The 20,517-nt window shown below is 43.4% G+C and overlaps 1 protein-coding gene across 3 annotated transcripts in view; it reads left to right on the plus strand.

Moving 5' to 3' along the window:
- Positions 1 to 7,020: 7,020 nt before the first annotated feature.
- The window catches only part of LOC125894874 (complexin-1-like), a 200,810-nt gene continuing 187,313 nt past the window's right edge, over positions 7,021 to 20,517 (plus strand). For 2 of the 3 annotated variants that reach the window (XR_007450120.1, XM_049586527.1), the window contains exons 1-2: positions 7,021 to 7,453; positions 8,465 to 8,583. Coding sequence is in view for 2 of the 3 variants with exons in the window: in XM_049586527.1 (XP_049442484.1) it covers positions 8,553 to 8,583 (31 nt within the window). In the remaining variant the exon portion in view is untranslated. Of the gene's footprint in view, positions 7,454 to 7,839; positions 8,036 to 8,464; positions 8,584 to 20,517 lie in introns of those variants that run through there. The other variant, XM_049586528.1, reaches the window with a different exon arrangement.

Genomic DNA, 20,517 nt, shown 5'->3' on the forward strand with positions numbered 1-20,517 from the left:
GTAATTTCCAATAGTGACAAGCAATATTTATGTGCTTTACTAAATTTACACAAGCACTACGAGTGGTCAGGAGCAGGAGTAGATTTTGTTAGAAGCTACGAAAAGATCAGAGTTACTAAAATATTGATGAATGCGGACATGCACGTAAATTTTCGTCTGCGAACAGTTTACACACAAATTCCTTCTGCTCACGTTTCATGAATGAGACCCATTGTCTCTAGGTGTCATTGTCTGGGTAGGTCAATTGAGTGATCAGCTGATTCACAATCAACCAACAGCAAAGCGACACACCTGCTCTGTCAGCCTCATATTCTGTGTTAAATATTATCTTTACTTAACTCTCCTGTCTCTCCTGATTGAAATAAGTTTATGTTATAGTTATGTCATGTGATGGATGTGCAGGCTGTTCTCGTGCACTGTTCATATGTATACCTGTGAAAAGTAATGCAACAATATGCAACCACCTAATCACGAGCCAGTAATTCCTATACAATCCACCTAATTGTGCAGGTTGCAGTTACTCAACCAATGAGTTGTGGCAGTGGGTGGGTCAAACAATATAGGACTTTCCCCAGTAGTCCAGTGTTCATATCCAGACTGTTCTCTCAAACTGTTTGTACATTTTCCGTTGAAAAGTAACGCACCCAAGCTCATACATACATACTGATGGGGGTAAATGAGGAGAAGTCCTGTGTGGTCTTATAAGGAGGCAGATTTGGGTGGTGGATGGGTCACAAAAACGTAGACTGTCCCCCAGTTTGTAGGATATCATACAAACTATTCTATGTGGATACGTTGTCATATCCTGAGTGAAACCAAGTAACATTTTTTTAAGACATGTTGTCTTTTCCTAAAGCTAACCTATGTAACATTAAGTACGTCACATTAAGTACATAGTGTGATGATGCCCAACCTTTGTTTCTTTTGCTAAACCTAACCTACTTTATCTTACGTTAAGCACCTAACTTTACATTAAGTATGTAACATAATGACCCCATTTTTGTTGCACTAGTTTGATTGATTATTTTTTGAACCATTGTATGTGCATTTTCATAAGATATCATACAAAGTGTTGCATAAGAGTACACTGTGTATGTGATGTATGGCACATGACATGTATGCCATCAGCACCAGCAAAGAAGAAGGCAATCCCCTTCATCAAAGCTGGAGAGAAACCCCCAGTGCATCCACAGACAACCACCGGCCTCCTCCACACAGCCCCTGATTGGCAGCTGTAGGTCGATCTGGGAAAGCGGCTGAAGTTTCCCCGGCACATCGCAACAACATCCCTCTGGCCAGACATGATCATCACCTCTGAGGCTTCAAAACATTTGATCATGCTGGAACTCACAGTGCCCTGGGAAGAGCGGATTGAGGAAGCCAATGAGAGGAAACGAACAAAGTACCAGGAACTGGTGGAGGAGTGCAGGGGCAGGGGCTGGAGGACATTCTACGAGCCCATAGAAGTTGGCTGTAGAGGCTTTGCAGGACACTCACTCTGCAAAGTCCTCAGCCGATTGGGCGTCACAGGGGCGGCTAAGAAGAGGGCCATCCAATCTGCAAGTGAAGCTGCAGAGAAAGCCACAAGGTGGCTTTGGATTAAGCGGGCTGACCTGTGGGTTGCTGCTGGGACGCAAGTCGGGGCCTGATCACCCCCGGCTGGGTCGCCTGGGTGAGGGTGTCTGATGTTGCGAGACCCGAAACACCCAATGACCCCAGGATACATCACTGAGGATACGTCCCAGTGCATCCAGGAGATGTTTCTTGCATAGTCACTGGATGTTAACTGTGTTACAATATGAAAAAGAAACTAATACTGCATTTTGGTTTTGGAGAAAAATACAGTCCTTCCTGAGTGGGAAGCCTGTGTCTGTTTGACCCTTCCACCACCGCTCCCTTCGTCCCCTCGACCCTAGACTGACTTCACTGATGTGGATGGGCTTACATTGGAGTCAGCTGAAGGTGTATCTCATACAGATGCTAAAGGTTGCCCTGTGCTGACACCCTGAAAATGACAACAGAAATAATCTCAATCAATGAATCTGTCTCATGTCTGGACTTGGATTGAAACAGTAAATAAATGGTAAATGGACTTGTATCGTGCCCGCTAGTTTTTCCAACCAGTCAAAGTGCTTTTATACTACAGAGTCACATTCACAATCACACACTGGTGGCTGAGTCTACCATACAAGGTGCCACACACTTCATGCCACCGATACTTTGACATGTGGACAAGAGGAGCCTGGGATCGAAGTGCCGATCTTCTGATTTGTGGACGACCTGCTCTACCTCCTGAGCCACAGCGTAGTGAGTGAGTGAAAGAGAGCTTAAGGTCATCCACCCAGCCACCGTGTGGAATTCAAGCAAATTTTTCTGCCTCTGAGTCAAGCTTGCAGTGATCTTACGTGCAACCTCCAGTATCTCAGTGGAAAAACAGCACAAAAAAAGATGTATTTAAAAAGGACTTTTGGGGAGAAAAATAAATATGTATGTGACCTTGGTGTCGTCAGTGATTCAGACATTCAAACTATGAACAAAATGCTCAACAATTCAGTGGAGGCTCATTATTTCTCTATCAAGCTGGGTTACCAGAAAAACAGAAATCTACTGTATAGAGCTGTGAATCATGCGGACCACCTGTCAGTCATGTCAGTCAAGGTTACACATTCACAGCAACCAAAATGACAGTTTAGAGCTCTGTTCAAATAAAACACTGGGAATGGATCCTTGCTGTGTTCTCCTTATGGCCTGACATCTAAACCACCATCAGGTTTTATTCAAGAGCTGTCAAAGGTTTTTGTAAGAAAATACAATTCAGTTCCCTTCTATCAGTCTAATCCTTTCATCCATGATCCATCCTGCTTCACACTTCCTCACATTATCACCTACAGTAGCCATCATAAAACCAGTGGAGACCTGGCAGCACCTTAATTAGCCCTTGTGTAACAGGATATGATCACAGCCTTTTTAAATGTGTTGAGAGAGAGTGAAAGTGAGGCAACCTCAACCTCAACCTTAGACTACAGAGGAATCTTATTGACTGTCAGGTTACTGCTATGATTTCCTGTCCAGGAGAGTCTGGCCTGGGCCGATAGAATAAGAAAACCCTTTGTATCATGGCTCAACATCTCCTCTCGTCTGATAACTCTGGCTCCTTTACATTGTGTCCTCTGTTTTGTGACAATACTACAGTTTTCCTTTTTTTCCCCCTCAAGTATCAAACCCAGGGCTGCCCCCGACTAAGAATTTCCCACGTCGAACCAGTAGTCGTCATTTAAGGCCATTAGTCGACTAGTCTCCTGCATGTTTACGATATTTATTTAATTATCAGTTATGATTAAATGATATATTTTGGTGGTTTGAGTTGAAGGTGTGAGAAAGAATAGTATCAGTAACATTGTTAACACTGTGCTACATTACAGAGAAATACAAACCGTACTAATGAACCTTCATTAATATAGGCCTATATTTTATCTCCAAGTGCACGTCACGCACTGAGCGAGCCGCCTGTTAATGACGCTGTGGGCTAATGGGCATGTAGCTACTTCCATGTTTCAGATGATACGTCATGTTTGTAGTCGACCAATGAAGATGAGTTTACATATCACCTTGGGTTCGTCCTTCACCTTCTCAAAATGATCCCACACTTTGGATTTCCTGCCCGACATGTTATGACGAAAGGTCGAGCACTGGACGCTACTTTTGTGCCTTTTTTGTGTCAGCTTTCAAGAGCACAGCTGCAGGTTGTGTCTGAGGTTGCTAAGAAAGTGCAGAGCTGATCTTCTTCCAGGAGCTGTTTATAAGTGTGTAGGCCTATCGTCTGTGGGACAGATGTAAAGCTCTGGGTAGCCCTGCACTAACATGATCAACCTTTCCGTATTTATCAGACTGAATATTTACAGAAGAAGGGAAAGACATCTGTCGGCTGTGATTGGTATTTTGAGAGGGCGCAGCTCCTAATAGAGTTTCACATTTGTTATATTTTTATTTTCTTCTGTGACTAGGCAACCAATGGAATCTTGCTGGCTAATGACCTCTCTGGTCGACTAATGTTTGGTTGATGGTTAGGGGGCAGCCCTAATTAAAATCACCACTAGAGGTGCTACTTTGTGTTTAGGGGCGATTAAAAAAGAATGTCCAAAATTGTTGCAGCTGAGGCAGAGATATCCTGGCTTTCAGCCTCCAGTATGAGTCAGACTCCAAAAAACACTGAATCCTATATTTCATATATTACAACCCAACAGCATGGTTTGTTAGACTCCCCCTGTCTGGTAAATGCCCACATCTTTCAAACTCATGGCAGCAGTTTGTACTGCAGGCTTCCTCTTAAAAAGTTGTAGCCTCCAAACTCAACATGAGTCAGCTTCTCAGACACCCTGAGGACCCACAGAGGTGATTATACAACTGTTTCACGGCTGTGTAGTGCTCCCTGTGACAAATAAACAGATCCTTGTGTGTAGAATTAGTCGAGAGGAGAGCCCCTTAAAACTCAGGCTGCAGATTGTAGTTTGATTATGGCTTCAATCAGAATTTGACTTCATGTAATGAGTGAACAACCCTGTTTTTGTTTACCGCAAGTTTGTAAGTGCGCCTTTCACATGAAATCCATCCCATTTGCTAAGTCCTTAAAGGGCCTCATAGACTGTATATTACATGAGTATAAGACTCTATGTTTAGCAGTGTAAGAACAGGACACATTAAAGGAATATAATGGCCCAATCACCTGAGGGAAATGTTGATATTATACTGATGAAGATTCTCTAATGATGAAGTCATCCAGGTTCTGGTAATCCTTTGTGCTGTATCGTAGGCAACAGGACTTGATTGAGTTTCTTGAAGACGTTCCACCTCTCATCCAAGAGGATTCTTTAGTTCTAACGGACTGGTGGGGAGTTGCAGGCTTTAAACCCTGTGTGCGCGAGTCGTTAAGGTCATGATAATGTGACCTTAACGACTCTAGAAGGGTGCACACCCACACAGGGTTTGAAGCCTGTGATAGATAGATAGATAGATAGATAGATAGATAGATAGATAGATAGATAGATAGATAGATAGATAGATAGATGGCGTACTTCTGATTATATGAGTTGACTTTGTCATCAGGAGGTGGGTGGGATGGTGGATGGCAGGACATCTTGGTGAGATGGCTGCCAAGCTGCAGACCACTGTTCAAGACCAACGACACAACAAGTTATTTTTATTGAGATATCGACATTTCCAGCTGTGGTTGAAGCATCTAAAACAGGTATTTTACACCAGAACATGATCTTTTCCTGACTATAGTTGAATGGTTTAGTACCTAAGCATAATCACATGTTCACCACAGTATTGTAGTAATGTAAAGAATCCAGTAACAGATATGCAGTACAGTACCTTACTAAAGGATTGTAATTTGGTCTAAGGCTATGTGAAGACTGTTGGGCCTGAAGTGCACTGCGAGCTAAGTCAAAGCATCAGCTGTATTTGGATCGCATTTAAAAAAGTGTGCAGGTTTGCCACGCGAAGCTTATCCACTCTGACTTGTGTAGCAGATGCAGTCGCCAAACACAGCCCACCCTGAAACAAAACAGTACAGTGCTTATGAAATCCACGTTACATTAATATGTTTCATATGTATCTTTTCCACATTTTTAAAATGGCGCAGTATATGAGCTGGCTGTCATCAGGGGGTGGGGAGGATGGATAGTGTGTCACCTTGCTGAGATGTCTGCGAGGCTGTAGACCACTGCAGACTGCTGTTTGAGAACAATGAACAGTAAAAACCATTGTTTTTTAGCGAGTCATCGCAGCATTTCCAGCTGCTTTTTAGTCCCTAAATGTGAGTGTTTTTTAGCGACCAGTTGCTGTTTCACATGCAGATTTTCAGTTTTTTTTAGAAACCTGTTTCTGTTCTTCCGTCGGGGATAGTGCCACGAAAAGCAGTTGTTTTTTACCAAGACATCGCTGCGTTTCCTGCAGGGGTAGTGCAACTAAAAGAGGTTGTTTATTACTAGGCCTCGGTTGTGTTTCAGTCAGGATAGTGCCACAAAAACAGCGTTGTTTCTTATCTTGATATCGCTGCATTCCCAGGCAGGACTGTGCCCCCGAAACCCGGATATTTTAAACCAAAAAATAATCTTTTCTTAACCATACCCAGATGTTTTTTTGTCCCTAAATCTAACTACATGTTAGCCATAGCTGCCTGCGAGCTAGCTCAGGCAGTCAACTCGAGCTGCACTGATTCATACCTCACTACATATGTCATCTCCAAAACACACCCTCCCAATTTGGCGGTCTATTTAAGATGCAAAATCTTGCCGGCTCTCCCTTTGCCTTCTCAGTTCCACTGCCGCCCTGCATCAGTATTGCTGATCGCTCTTTCAGCCCCACCTCCACCCCAGCATCCAATATCCCCAATCTCACGTAAACATATTTGTGGGGAACAATTAGGCCGGAGTGTAGGCGCCAAATTATGTTCTGCTGATAGAACAAACATTTGTTGTGTGACTGAAGTGTCCTATATAATAAGGCACACATGTAAAGTATCCATGGTTTGCAGAAATGTACAATGCCAACATTTTTATCTGGCAACTGGGTTGACATGTCACATCCCAGTTATCAGGAGAAGGTGCCTCTCTTCAATTTACCCCTGCCTCTTCCACAGTCTGTGCACACCACTGATATGTGCTGATGTGTAGCAGAACATCATGATGAAACAAATCAAATATAATAAAGAACAATATGATGTAGGGAAGAGCTCACACTGGAATCAGCAGTAGCAACACGGAAGGAACCCCACAGGAACATTTGGTGATTTCTCCACATCATATCCGACTGCTACAAACCGAATGTGTGTCATTACACATTACACAGTGCAGGCAAACAAAGACACATCCAGCTACAACATATTTACCCCATCATATTCCCGTTATATCATGCGCTGCCGTTTTAAGTGAAAGCCGAGTCCCTCTCTCTGTTACCGAGACTCACGGGAGGGCGGGCTGTAGGACAGAGCAGCCAGCCAGCATCAGGGCTGAATAATTGATCTCTCTCTATCGGTCAGGAGGACGTTAGTGGGACGTTTCTCCCTCCATCCCCTCCATGTGATTCAGTCGCTCCTTCCCATCATGGTGTGAACGGCAGCTGCTTCACCCTCCGCAAACCACCAACCCCCCCCCATCTACTCCTCCTCTTTCTCTCTACGTGCGCGTGTGTGTGTGTGTGTGTAAGTGAGCGTGTGTGTTTGTGTGTGTGTGTGCAGGAAGACGAAGCGGCAGGCAGGAGGAGGCACCAAGGACGTCCTTTTTCCAGCCCCGGGAGCCGGAGATGCGAGGGACGAGCAGTTAGATTAGCCTGTGCTGCTGTTGCCTGCTGCAGGATAACTTTGGTTCCGGAGGGTGCTGCAGCCGAAAGCTCTGCTCTCTCATCCTTGGCTTGGTGTGTGAGGAGGATTTCAGCCAGTCGCCGGACGGAGGTAAATCGATGCTTGATGCTGCTGCTTCAGTGCAATGCAACGGCGCGGGGAGCTATCCACTCGCGGTGGTGCTGAAACCAGGCTCCGATCAAACAAGGAAGTGCATGTGCATCCATGCTTTTACACCATCTCTGTGTCTCTGCACGCAAATGCACAATCAGGTCGATTTGTGGGCACATTAACTGCACGTTCACTGCATATGTGGCTGTAAATATGCACGCATCAGTCTGCGTTGCTGCTTAATTAACGCTCACTACACGAGCAGCTTTCTGTGATGCCGGAGTGGGATGGCTGTGTCCAATGCCCCTCCAATGGAGGATGGAAAGTTTTACCACATGATCAGGAAAAATACACAGCAGTGGTTTAGACCTGCGTCCACATGCATGACAGTCTGTCCTGCCAAGCTGAGGACTCGCACCGTGCACTTACTCCAAACTCGCTCGGCTGCGGGCACATAGAGGTTATTACTGATTGTCGTGACACGTTACTGGAGCCTGACACCTCACACTCAGCTGTGCGGGATTCTTGGGGGAAAAAAGCGCCACATTTGCAAGGAACTGAAGAGCCGTAGCTGCTGATTTGGTCTGTAGATTTGAGGAGTTTTTTCCCGGTGTGTTCAGGTTGTGTTTGAACCATTGACCTTGGTGTCCTTCAGTTGGCGCATTGAGGAAACGTGCCTGACACACAGATACAGACTTTATAAGCCTAGATGTGACTGTTTAGCTCCGTGCAGGCTCAAATTGGAGCCAAAAAGAGAAGTTTCAGAAATTATTGTTGAATTTTTCCACAGTAGTCTTTGAATATTTGAATGGGAGCGTGGGTGTAGTAGTGGTAAAGTGAGTTTTTAGGGATTTTATCGCACTCAGTTGCATTTAAAGTCATGATCCTGCATGCTATGTGATGTATTGCTCTTTGCTTTTGCTATCTTATAATCAGTTTTAAGAGTTTTAAGCTTGGGATTATTGATTTTTTTTGCAAGGAATATAGTTTTTGTATTGTTTTCTCTTCCAGATCTGGCTACAAAGGACTTCTACTTTTCTGTCACTAGTGAATGTAACATCGCTCAGACAAGGAAGGCAAGGAATTAAAAGCCATCATCATGAATTTCGTTATGAAACAAGCGTTGGGAGGTAAGATCCACCTTTTTCCATCCCTGAGAGCGAATGCATATACGTGTCTAAGTCCGATGATTCCTAACTCCTGTCTGACTTCTTGATACTCACTGCCTTCCTAATTCTGCATCTTGCTGCACACACACATCATTATTCTCTCCAGCTGCAGCGGAGGAAGTTTTATTTCTTTTTCTGCTTCCCTTCCCTGCGCGCGTTCTTCCTCCACATCTGCTGCTGCCTTGCTGCACACATGGTGTGGTTGGCCCCTGGGGCACACTGAGTAGCCCTCAGCTTACTGTAACAGGCTGGTGATTTGTAACGTAGACTGAACCGCTGTGGCCGAAAGGTTATTTCATGTTCCAGTGAGTGCAACCTGCTTACCAAGAGGTGTTGAAACAGGTCTTAACCGTGGCTCAGTCTCACCATTAACCACACTGCGGTGGCGCCTCTTGACTGGACGCCGCAGCGACTCTTATCTCCACGTGCTGAGTACACATTTTCCACCTGAAGGGGAGAAAAAAGATAATCAAGGCAGAATCTAATCTTCAATAATTTCATTCCAGCACGCAGGCATGTGAGTGATTTTCTAATTGCCTGTGCTGCAACAACTCCCCGGACATGAGATAATCACAACAGAGTAATGAATTTTGAAGGAATATGAACTTGTTATTATGGATGAAGATGCAAATGGTGCAGTGGAAGGTGAAGGGTCCTCAGTGGGTTTCACACAGGAGAGAGGCTGCTTGGCAAGGGCGTGCACATACTGGATATGACAGCGGTTCCCAACTGGTGGGTCGCAGTCCAAACGTGGGTCGCAGGTTTATTCTGAATGGACAGAAAGTGATTCTTGAATGTGTCAAGTTTCTAAAAAACACACTTTATTTTTAAGACAGTGAATTTCCGGCACATAGCTTTTATTTTACGATATGATATGATATGATATAGGCCTACTTTATTGTCCTTGTAGGGAAATTTGTCTTGGACTCAGGAGCTGCTTTACGATAATAGTCCAGAGGAAATGAAAAGCATACACCATAAAAACATAGTACACATTACAGTATTGCACATCTGCCTCTCGTGTATTGCACATAACACCAGCACACAACAGAGCATCATCAGCAAAGCACAGCACACCCCCTGATGCATCACGCTACATTATTTAAAATCTTAATTGAGGTTGGCACAAAATAATTTTTAAAATCATTCAGTTTAATTTTATTTTGAAGAGCCATTTCCTGCTGTAGAGTGAGTGATTAATGGATGGCTACTAAGCAGAGACAGCAAAACTAGGTCATCGACACGGCCAAACGCAAGTATGACATTGAATACAAGAAATCTGGACCCCGCGGTTGGACCAGTTGGGAATTACTGCTACATGTCATGGTGTTGCCACATGATCAAATAGAGACTTGACATAGGACAAACTGTTTTAATGTTTATTTATAGTTTATATTTAGTTAATGTAGAATAAGCATATGATTTTGATATAGACTGATATTATTTTACAAAAAAATACATGACACAGGACATATATGACTAATGGCACTATTTTGAATTCAACTCCAGCTCTTTGAACACAGGCATATTTCTATGCTGGCAATCTAATCACTATCAGGGGACTGTTCTCCGCCCCACACCCCACAGGCCCCTGTGCATCCACGCTGCCTGCGCTCTCTTTATTAATGCCCCTGCTGTTGGTGATTTGTCTGTGGTAGGCCCATAGAGCATTGAAATCCAGCTCTGGTCTGCTGTGGTTGGTGTCATCAGTAGATGAAAGGACTGACGTATCTGCACTGAAATTCATTTGCATCTCTTGAGCATTCTGAGTATTTGTTGCCCAAGTATTGAAACCCCTGAAAATTTGATTTCAAATTGTATGTGACGAATAACTATTCTCCAGGCACCCAGAAAGTGCACTGGGCTTTGAAGCCAATTTTGTAACGGCCAAACAGTGGAATTACACCATCATGTGACACCCTGCGGCCCAAAAAAAAATTCTTCCCATTGACCTTCATGGCTGAACAGCTGTCTGTAAATCATCAGATACATTTTTTGAGCCCCGGAGCCATCACAAAGTACCCAGATTTCTTACAATAACAATTGGAAAGTCTTGAAGAGCTGCACGGTTTAATTATCTTATCCCCATTCAAGTCAATAGAGTGCTAAACTGGAGGTAGTATGGGCTGCACAGTTAAAAAGCAGTGTTGATTATGCATGGAACTTTATTTTGATTTTATTGTTTGAACCATTTTGGCTTCTCGCACCACCAATTCTTGCGACTTTAGTTGTCTCCATCTTGGATTTGTGGAGCCAGAGGTGACCATATTTGGATGAGAGGGTGGAGCTAAGCTTAATGCTAGCTGCTAGTTTTGTTAGCACTGTGCATTGACAGCTTTGGTTAAATGTGAAAACTGTGTGCTAATGCTTATTTTCACAAGCAAAAACCAGCTTAAAACCATTTAACTCTTGTGTTCCCCTTCAAAAAAGTTACATCCATGACCCTTCAAGTGGACAAAAATGTCCATTTTCTAGAAACTTTTGTAGTGTCCTAGAAAAGGTCACGGGGGGTGATTTTTGTCAAGGGGGGATCATTTTGGGTTAAATCTGAAAATCCCAACTTTCAGCATGAAAATCCATTATTTGACCCTGTAATGCATTTTTATCCCATCCATGACCCTTCAAGTGGACAAAAATGTCCATTTTCTAGAAACAGTCCAACAAAAGGTCACAAGGGGGGTGATTTTTGTCAAGGGGGGTGTAATTTTGGGTTAAATTTAAAAATCCCAACTATCAGCATGAAAATCCATTATTTGAACCTGTAATGCATTTTTATCCCATCCATGACCCTTCAAGTGGACAAAAATGTCCACCTGTCATTTAGCCATTTGTATTGTTGCCGGGATAAAAATGCGTTACAGGCTCAAATAATGGATTTTCATGCTGAAAGTTGGGATTTTCAAATTTAACCCAGAATGACACCCCCATGCAAAAAATCAACCCCCTGTGACCTTTTGTTGGACACTTCCTAGAAAGTGGACATTTTTGTCCACTTGAAGGGTCATGGATAGGATAAAAATGCATTACAGGGTCAAATAATGGATTTTCATGCTGAAAGTTGAGAATTTGAAATTTCACCCAGAATGACACCCCCATGCAAAAAATCACCCCCCTGTGACCTTTAATCTCTCTGTGAGGGAGTTTTGAATTTTGGAAATGGACAAAAATGTCCAGGGGTCACACAAAATGAACCAGTAAAAGTCAATATCCAAAATAAGGTTTTTAAGTACAACCAAATGCTGAACAAGATTTCTTTAGATGACTAAAAGGTTAACTGAAAACACAACAAAATAGGGTAGGTACCTATACTCTGTGAATCTGGGGTTATGCTTTAGTAGCAGACAGCCAAGCTATAAAAATGGATCCCCTGTACAGTTGTCTTGAAGGTGGAAATTAGCCACAAAGACCGAAACCGTTTTTTGTACCAGGCTGTAAAAAACAGTTCGGCATTTCAGCATGGGGTCTGTGGAAGTTGGCTCAGCCTCAAGTGGCCATTAGAGGAACTGCAGTTTCTGGCACTTCAGTTTTGGCTCAAGTTTTATACCCAGAGGCTGCTCCTTGATGGAAGCATGCGACCTGCTTTTTTTAAAAATGAGCCCCGCCCACCTCAAGCAAGTGAGAAGAGCACTAACCAACACCTGCTCAGAAAGTTATCTCTCTGGGGAAAATGTATCACAGCTGTTCAGACTTTTGTAGGAAATTGTGTTCACATAGGACCCCGTCTCTTATATTGAGACGCTGATTGAGAAAATTTGTTTTCAGGCCCTTGTTCTTTTTTGCCAGGCTGAAATTTACAAAGCTTAAAATAACTAAAAACAAGATGCAGCAATTATTGCAGGAGACATGAGATGATGTAACTCTGACACTAGAGACAGAGGTTAACATCATGTTTCCTACCAACAGTCTTCCCCTAACATGGTGCACACACTAATTCAACAGACTGTAACCATAACAAGCCTTTAATCTCATCACATGGTACCAAGCTACACACACACTGCTTGACCAGCTGTTTTCCATTGCATGACTTAATGTGGTGTGTACATGCAGTCGTGACTGTTTCTCTGGAGGTGATGGTGGATCTGAGGTCACGTCGGAGTGAATCTGTACAGTGCAGCAGGTAGAGACATTAAAGCACGAGGCAGACCTGGATTCACTTCCTTCAACAGCTGCTGAATGTGAAGCTCCATCTACTTGTTGTGGTCAAAAGAAGATACAAACATTTACTGACACTCTGACACAGGGACTCTCCTCACATCTCTGCTTGATGTAAAATGTGATTGGTGTTACATTGATGTTATTTTTTAAAGAGTTCTGTGTACTATGGGACTTTTCGGATGAGCCTGACTGAGTTTGTCGTGCTGTCAGCTCGGCAGGTGTTTCTCATTATTTCCATGATAACACAATATCGCTGCAGTGTGCTGCCTACTTCCTTTTTCCACTGTTTACATTTTCACCAGACGAGCTCAGCCTGATAACTCCTCTTCAGTTTGTCCAGTGAGGGCGTTCTGATTGCTTCAGACACATTAAAAATGTATAAAGGACACCGTGCGACCCAGATGAAGACCTAGAATCAATATGCATCGGTCTGTTAGAGCCTGAAGAATAAATATGAGATTATTTCACCTGAAGACAGATGTTGTCTGCGACACTGTAAAACTTTCTGGAACCATTTTTTTGTACATTAAATTCATATTTTAAAAATGAATCCAGCAAATAATCACTTCTTTAGGACAGATTTAGATTAATATAATACATGTTAACACATTTTATTGTCTGTAAGTGTTTTATGTTGTATGTCTGAAACTTTATACGATGTGCTGCTGCCTGTCTTAGCCAGGACACTCCAGCACGTTCTTATCCCATCTCTTGCCCTATATGTCCAAATATGACGTGGTAGGTATCCTCCTATGTCTGTTTTGGTCATTCAAAGATGGCGTGTCAATTGGCACTCATTACATGCATTGCGACTTTTCGAAACACAATTCCATTTCTTACAGTTTCTGCTCACAAAATGCACAGAGTCTTTTTAAAAATAAACTTATACAACACAGGTAAAACACTTCGTTTTTAGGTTAAAACCACAACAGTTACTAATGTAATGTAACATCATGACCATTGAGATACATCACTAGCATAGCATGCTACACATAATCGCATACTACATTGTTAATAAAATAAGTCAATTGACTTTTAGCCTGTTCTCATTCCCTAGTCCTCATATACCACCACTCCGTCAGTGATTTAGGCACCAGACACAAAATGGCACCTGTCACGGCATGAGTTTCTAAGGCCTCCTGGTGGCATATCGTCTTGCCACAAAACGTATACCAGTGTTTGATTTGAAACGCCACCAGCAACAACTCAATAAAAGCTGGAAGGTCCCTTTAGGGTGGGTGTTCCAACAAATCCCAGACTTTCACCGAGGCGGTCACCGTTTGCTTCCTGTGTGAATGTTGAGCTAAAACATGATGTTTTTTTTCTAAACCTAAACATATACTTTTGTTCCATAAGGAATAAGTTTTTATCAATGTTGTAAGTTGATTTTGAAAAAGAGTATGCATCTGATGAGGCGAAACTGTACATTTCCTGTGAAAACGGAAGTGTATTTTGAAAAGACACGATGCATGTAACAAGCGTAAATTGACACAGGGTCCCGAAATGTCAGATGCAAGAGGATGCTGATTGTGTCATATGCAGGCATGAGCCCACTGGTCAAGCAGCAGTATTTGGCGAGTTGGAATTAGAGTGTGTTGGACTCTTGGTTTCACACATGACACAAACAGCAGGCTCCTGGGTGAAAGTCCAGACTGGGTTTGTTTGACCCATCCACCTCCCATTTCACCCATCCTATGCAGACTTCCTCACTTTTTATACTTCAGTAGCTCCCAGTGATGTCAGAAACAGCCGCCAACCGGTGTGTATCATACTGGTAGTGAGGGTGCCTCTACATATCGGTGTCTGCGGCCGAGGCCCACCAACAAAGCATCGGTATTTGATGAGTCAGGATTGGAGTGGAGTTTAGCACAGGCTGGGTACTCCTGTAAACAAGGTTTATAGTCTTGTTGAGGCTTGTCCTGGTTAAGTAAATTTAAAATAAAAACAATATATGACATGATAATGACAAATTTTAAGCAGGAACTTTCTCAATAGATTATACTCATACACTCAGGAGCATGATTTTGTCTTATATTGAAAGTAATTGACCTCCAAGCAGAGACACAATGTAGTCAGCAGATTTACTGATATCAAGAATTCAAAGCACAAACAAGTGGTTTTGTGTGTGTTCAGCTATTTACTACAAAATATTCATACTTTACATGACAACCAACCAAACTGCAAACCATGCAACTATGTTTTTTGTTTGTTTTCCTATGGTTCCAGCAGTCAGTTTATGCAGACATTTTATTCATCCTGACAGCTTACACAGCAAGTTTCAAGAGTCTGCCAATACATTTTTTTTTCTATGTGTAAAATGCATACAGGAATAATAAATTGTACAGCCTGTATTCAAATTGATCAGCAAAAATGTCTACATGGTTTGCAGTTCAGGAGCTTAAACTTGCACACATGCACCCTGGTGTGTTGCTGCTGGTCTGTGTGTGTGTGTGTGTGTGTGTGTGTGTGTGTGTGTGTGTTCTGTTTGTTTGTGTCACTTACAGTATCTGTGTGTTCATTATGTAGTTAGAAGTGTGTGTATGTGTGGTTCACTGCTGGCGGGTGTGTTTGTGCAGGTGGTGCCACCAGCCTCATACAAAGCTCCTCGTCAATAAAGAACGAGTCAAATCCGCCGAACTGTGCATAAAAGAAATTTCACACATGAGGAAAACCAGGCAGTTTGTGCCAAGGTCTTCACCTTAAGCAGAGTATTTCTTACCGTCTTGGGGAGCAAGATTTTCTTTGTTTCCTTCTTAAGGAGTAATGAGTTTTCAGAGTGCAGTGGATTAGCTGTGGGCTATTATCTCACCTCTCTCTCTGTGCGCTCTGAGGAGAAACTCACACTCCATCTGCTCCCATCTAGGCCGTGATTTGTATTCTGTCTGTTTTGTACAGTGATGTGCAAGTTCATCTCGCATGGCACTCAGGAAGGGCTCCTCTCTGCCATCCATGACCCTCTCTGTCTTTGAAATGCAAGCCATACATAAAAAGTTCCTAAAGTTTTTCATGTCAGGGACCCCAAGAGATTGAATGGCTTATCTGAGGAGAGCATTAACAGTCTGTACAGGGATATAAGAACAGACCATGCTGGTTGTTGTAGTTAGCTCACTACTAATCATATGGATTTAAGTAACTGCACCCAGGCTCATGGTATTCCTTTACTATACTCTGTGCATCACAGCTGAGTACTGTCACAAGTACAACAGACCACATGTGCAGCACACCCACCTGTGATCATAGGAGTGGTTAAACAACCATTAAAAAAGAAATAATTTAAGCATAATCAGTGTATTTCAACAGATATGCTAGCAGGGTGTAAGTACGTCTGTTCTAGTCTTATATGTTGAATTCAACTTGGGTTGAATTTGGCTGACCAGTGAGCCTGGAGAACTATTGTGACTGACTAGTCCTACCATATACCCAGCAGGCTGGCGTGTTTGCAATAATCTCGCTAAGGTAGTTCATCAACTAGTATTACGAGTTGTGACTCCATCATCAAGCTTCCTGCAACACCTATTTGGCAATATTTTGACCATGACATTATACCTGACAAACAAGACTGACTCTATCAGTCTAAAGACCAGTTCAGACCAAGGATTCGCAACGAGACGAGACCGTTTTAGAACGTTGCAGAGAAAAAGTTGCAGCAGGTGAACTGGCCTGTCTGAGCTCGATTTAAGCCGGCTGATGGTGTCACCTGGTCAAATCACCAGTGGCTGGTTCTGCTCCCCTGTTTCAACAGCCAATCGACTTGTGATGAAATCTTCTGGTCAAGTCACAATGACCACAGACGGCGTGTTCGCTTGCTTCGTTCCCGCTGAGCCCTGTGTTTCCATGCACATGTTCGCTGCTGCTGCTCGCTGTATGTGCTTATATATTTAGATAGGGTACGTTGGGGTGGGGGCAGCACGGTTGTGTGGTGGTTAGCACCGTCGCCTCACAGCAAGAGGGATTCCGGGTGGGGGAGCCCTTTTGTGCAGAGTTTGCATGTTCTCCCTGTGTCAGCGTGGGCTCTCTCCAGGTGCTCCAGCTTCCTCCCACAGTCCAAAGACATGCAGGTTAACTGGTGACTCTAAATTGTCCGTAGGTGTGAATGTGAGTGTGAATGGTTGTCTGTCTCTATGTGTCAGCCCTGTGATAGTCTGATGACCTGTCCAGGGTGTACCCTGCCTCTCACCCACTGTCACCTGGGATAGGCTCCAGCCCCCTGCATCCCCCAACAGGATAAGCAGTTAGAAAATGGATGGATGGTTGGATGGATGGGTGTTGGGGTGGTGGATGGGTCACAAAAAAACAGACTTCTGCCCAGGACTTACCCCTGGAGGCATTTTAAGGTACATCCTCACCATGTTTCTTTTCCTAAACCTAACCGCAGTACCTAATAGCCTAAACCTAAACTTATGTTACTTCATTGTATTTTAAGGACGTAACATCATTCGTAGGATACCATACGATGATTCTATGAGAATACATTGCAAATGTACATGTTCTAAATACTGAGAAGAAAGTGTTCACTGTGCACCCCCTAAAATCTACATCCATGCATACCCAGGAATGCAGGAGCGTGACTCCTTGACTAATCGTCTTTTTATTCTCTGTCTGTGCTATTACTTTTTCGTTGAGATCAGAATTTGTGTGGTTTTATGTTGTACATAAAAATTAACATTGTGAATATATCCTTTCATCACATTCTGTAGTCCTTGCTGTCCGTTTTTCAAAGCTATATTGCCTCACGCCCAGAAAATATTTACTGAACATGGCGGCATCCACCTAATCGGATGTAGCTTCACCATGTTACTTTTTGTCAAGCTCGTCCAACCTAGCAACAGTAATTAAAGAGTGCAGGACTTAGGATCGGTCAACCCTTAGCGTAGCCCTGCCAAACTTTAACCTGAGCAGAGGTCTGATCAGTCAGAATTAAAGTGAGAACACCTGTGTGCAGGGCCTTTACCTGTACAAAAAATATCATTGATGCAGTGTTACAATCTCCTCCTCATCTCCTCATCAATTACTAACAGTCACTGAGTTAAGTTTATGAGATGGAAAACACATAATATAAAATGTACGATTGGTAGATGAAGGTAAAGCCTGTAAAAACACCTAACTGCTCCTTTAACTTGTAGTAAATACACTCAAACCATAGAGCCACTTCAAGGACTGCTGGCGTCCCTGGCCTGAACTATTAGCCGTAGCTTATCAGTGACATGTGGAGAGAAAAGGACAAATGAGGAATTGATTCAGTCTGCCGAGCAGTTAGAGAAATGTGTGTGTGTGTTTGTCAGCGTGTGCTTATTGCTAGAACAGGAAACCATGGGAGGGGAGAGGGGACGATTTATCGTGGATGACATCACCAGAGGTTCTCGTAAACACTACTCAGCTTACTCACCTCCTTTCGATGGAGCTGCAGCTCCTCTCCCCTCCTTCCCCCGGCATCTCTGCCCGCAGCCTCAGCGAAGGAAGAGGAGGAGAATGAGGTGTAGGAGGAGATGAAAAGTGACAAATTGATCTTTAAAACTGGGTGTTATATCATCAGTGGCTGACGGCAGAGGTTGTAAAGTCGCGCTGCACTCTGGACCGGCAGAAGCTGTAATCTGCGTTTAATGGGCGATGCTTTCTGTCTTGTGGAGCCTTGGAGTTTCTCTCTGTCTCCTCTTTCCTCCCCGACTTCTATCAGTCTTTCATTCATCAATCTGTTTTCAATTCCCTCTTCCCCTCTAACACTTTCCTCCCACTTCTAATCTTCCTTATCTTAAATCAGGTTTCCTCCTACCTTTATTTCACCTTCCTTTTGCCCCCTCATTAATCCCCTCCCACACTCCCAGCTCCCCAACCCTCTCTACTTTTACTCCATCACTCTCTCTATTCCCTCTTTGCCTCTCCATCCTTCGGTTAAATGTCCTTCCCTTTCTCTGCTCCCTCCCTCCTTCGACTATTACAGTAAATCTGAAGGGCGAGGCAAGGAAACCTCAATCAGGCAGCCACAGGGGAAACTGGGATGTGTGTGTGTGTGTGTGTGTGGCAAGAGAAAGAGAAAGTGTGTGACTGACAGAGAGACTGGGGTGGACCTTAGTAGTCGGCTGTAGCTGGCATTAGATGATAAAGTAAGTGTGTGTGTGTGTGCCCAAGTAAGACACAGAGCGAGAGAGAGAGATGATGCTGACACAAACACACGGAAAAACACAAAATTGGAGAGCAACACACACACGCGTGAACACCGACACACACCACCAGGACAAAAACATCCAATTCAAGCCCACTGACATACTGATAAACAAAGCCAAGGACACACACACACACACACACACACACACACAGGGAGTCGTAATCAGTGAAATGCGACAGACCTCCCACTCGGTTGAAAACCACAGCAGGGGAACGCAGAGGGAACGCCGGGAGAACCGTACCACAACAGCACAGACTGTGCAGCCTGCAGTTGAGCCTTTTACACACATCCACTGGACACATGTAAACAGTCTCTGAGAAGACAAATGTCTGTGTGTCAACAGAAAGTAACACTGGATAATAACAGTAGATGTACCGCGGAGTGTTTGGGCAGGATGCATACACAGATACACACACTGAGTCGGGGATTTGAGGAGCGAAAACAAATGGAAAGTCACACTGCTGTCAGTCAGTTTCGTCTGGATTCTTCTTCGTGACTTATTTGTTGTTGCTCCATTTTCTGTGCAAACCAGCAGTGTTAAAGCTGCAGCGTCTTTTCAATAGGAAAAATGTGCGTTCAAGAACCTTTGAGGAATGAAGGCATTAATTGATCTAATATTTGCCTTTGTTAAAGCTATTGCTGCACAGTAACTCCGTTTGACAAGGACGTGTGGCTGTATTTATTCAGAGCAGGTTTAATGCCTCTCTCAGTGATCTGCTGTCACTGGCTGGAGGATGAGTGTTTGGCTCAAGGGCACCTCAACTGTGCTGATGAAGGTCAGAGGACTGGACTCAGGGCCTCTTATTATATCAGTTACAAGCCATTTCTCTCACCTTGAGGCCACAGCTGCCCTTTGAATGGATTTTCATAATGCTTTGAAAACAGTCATAAGGGACTAAGGGAATTGATCTGGATTTGGGATCATATTAACCACCACTACTGAATAACAATAGGCAGAGATTGAATACAAAATGCCTTGGGTGTTTGTAGTGTCATGGAATAAATACCAATAAATGGAATACACACAAACCAGAGCTGCTGCCAGAAGAAAATGTTGACATTGTATGTTTGTGGAAGTCATGAATATATCACATTTGCATGTTTTATGTGTATCATATCAGTGTTTTAAAAGTGTATGAGCCGACTTTGTCATCAGGAGGTGGAGGGGATGGTGAATGGTGTGTCACCTATCTGCAGACCACTACTGACCACTGTTGTAAACCAACAAACAAAACTGGTTGTTTTTGTTATCTCTGTTTTTCCAGCAGCTTTCAAGTAACAAACACTGATGTGTTTTAGTGACCTGTTGCTGTTTTTTCAGCTGCATTTCAGCCCCCAAATGTCCATGTGTTTAGGGGCCCGTTGCTGTGTTTGCTGTGGATTTTTAGCCCTCAAACATGGGTCCGTTTTAGTGACCTGTCACTGTTTGTCCTGCCGAGATAGTGGCACAAAAAGCTGCTGTTTTTCACCAAGACAATGCTGCTTTTCCAGTGCCTCCAAAACCAGGTATTTTGAGCCAAAACATAATCTTTTCGTAACTGCAGGCAAACCTAGCCACATGTTAACCACAACATTGT

The sequence above is a fragment of the Epinephelus fuscoguttatus genome, linkage group LG9, assembly GCF_011397635.1.
Source record: "Epinephelus fuscoguttatus linkage group LG9, E.fuscoguttatus.final_Chr_v1".
NCBI lineage: Eukaryota > Metazoa > Chordata > Actinopteri > Perciformes > Serranidae > Epinephelus > Epinephelus fuscoguttatus.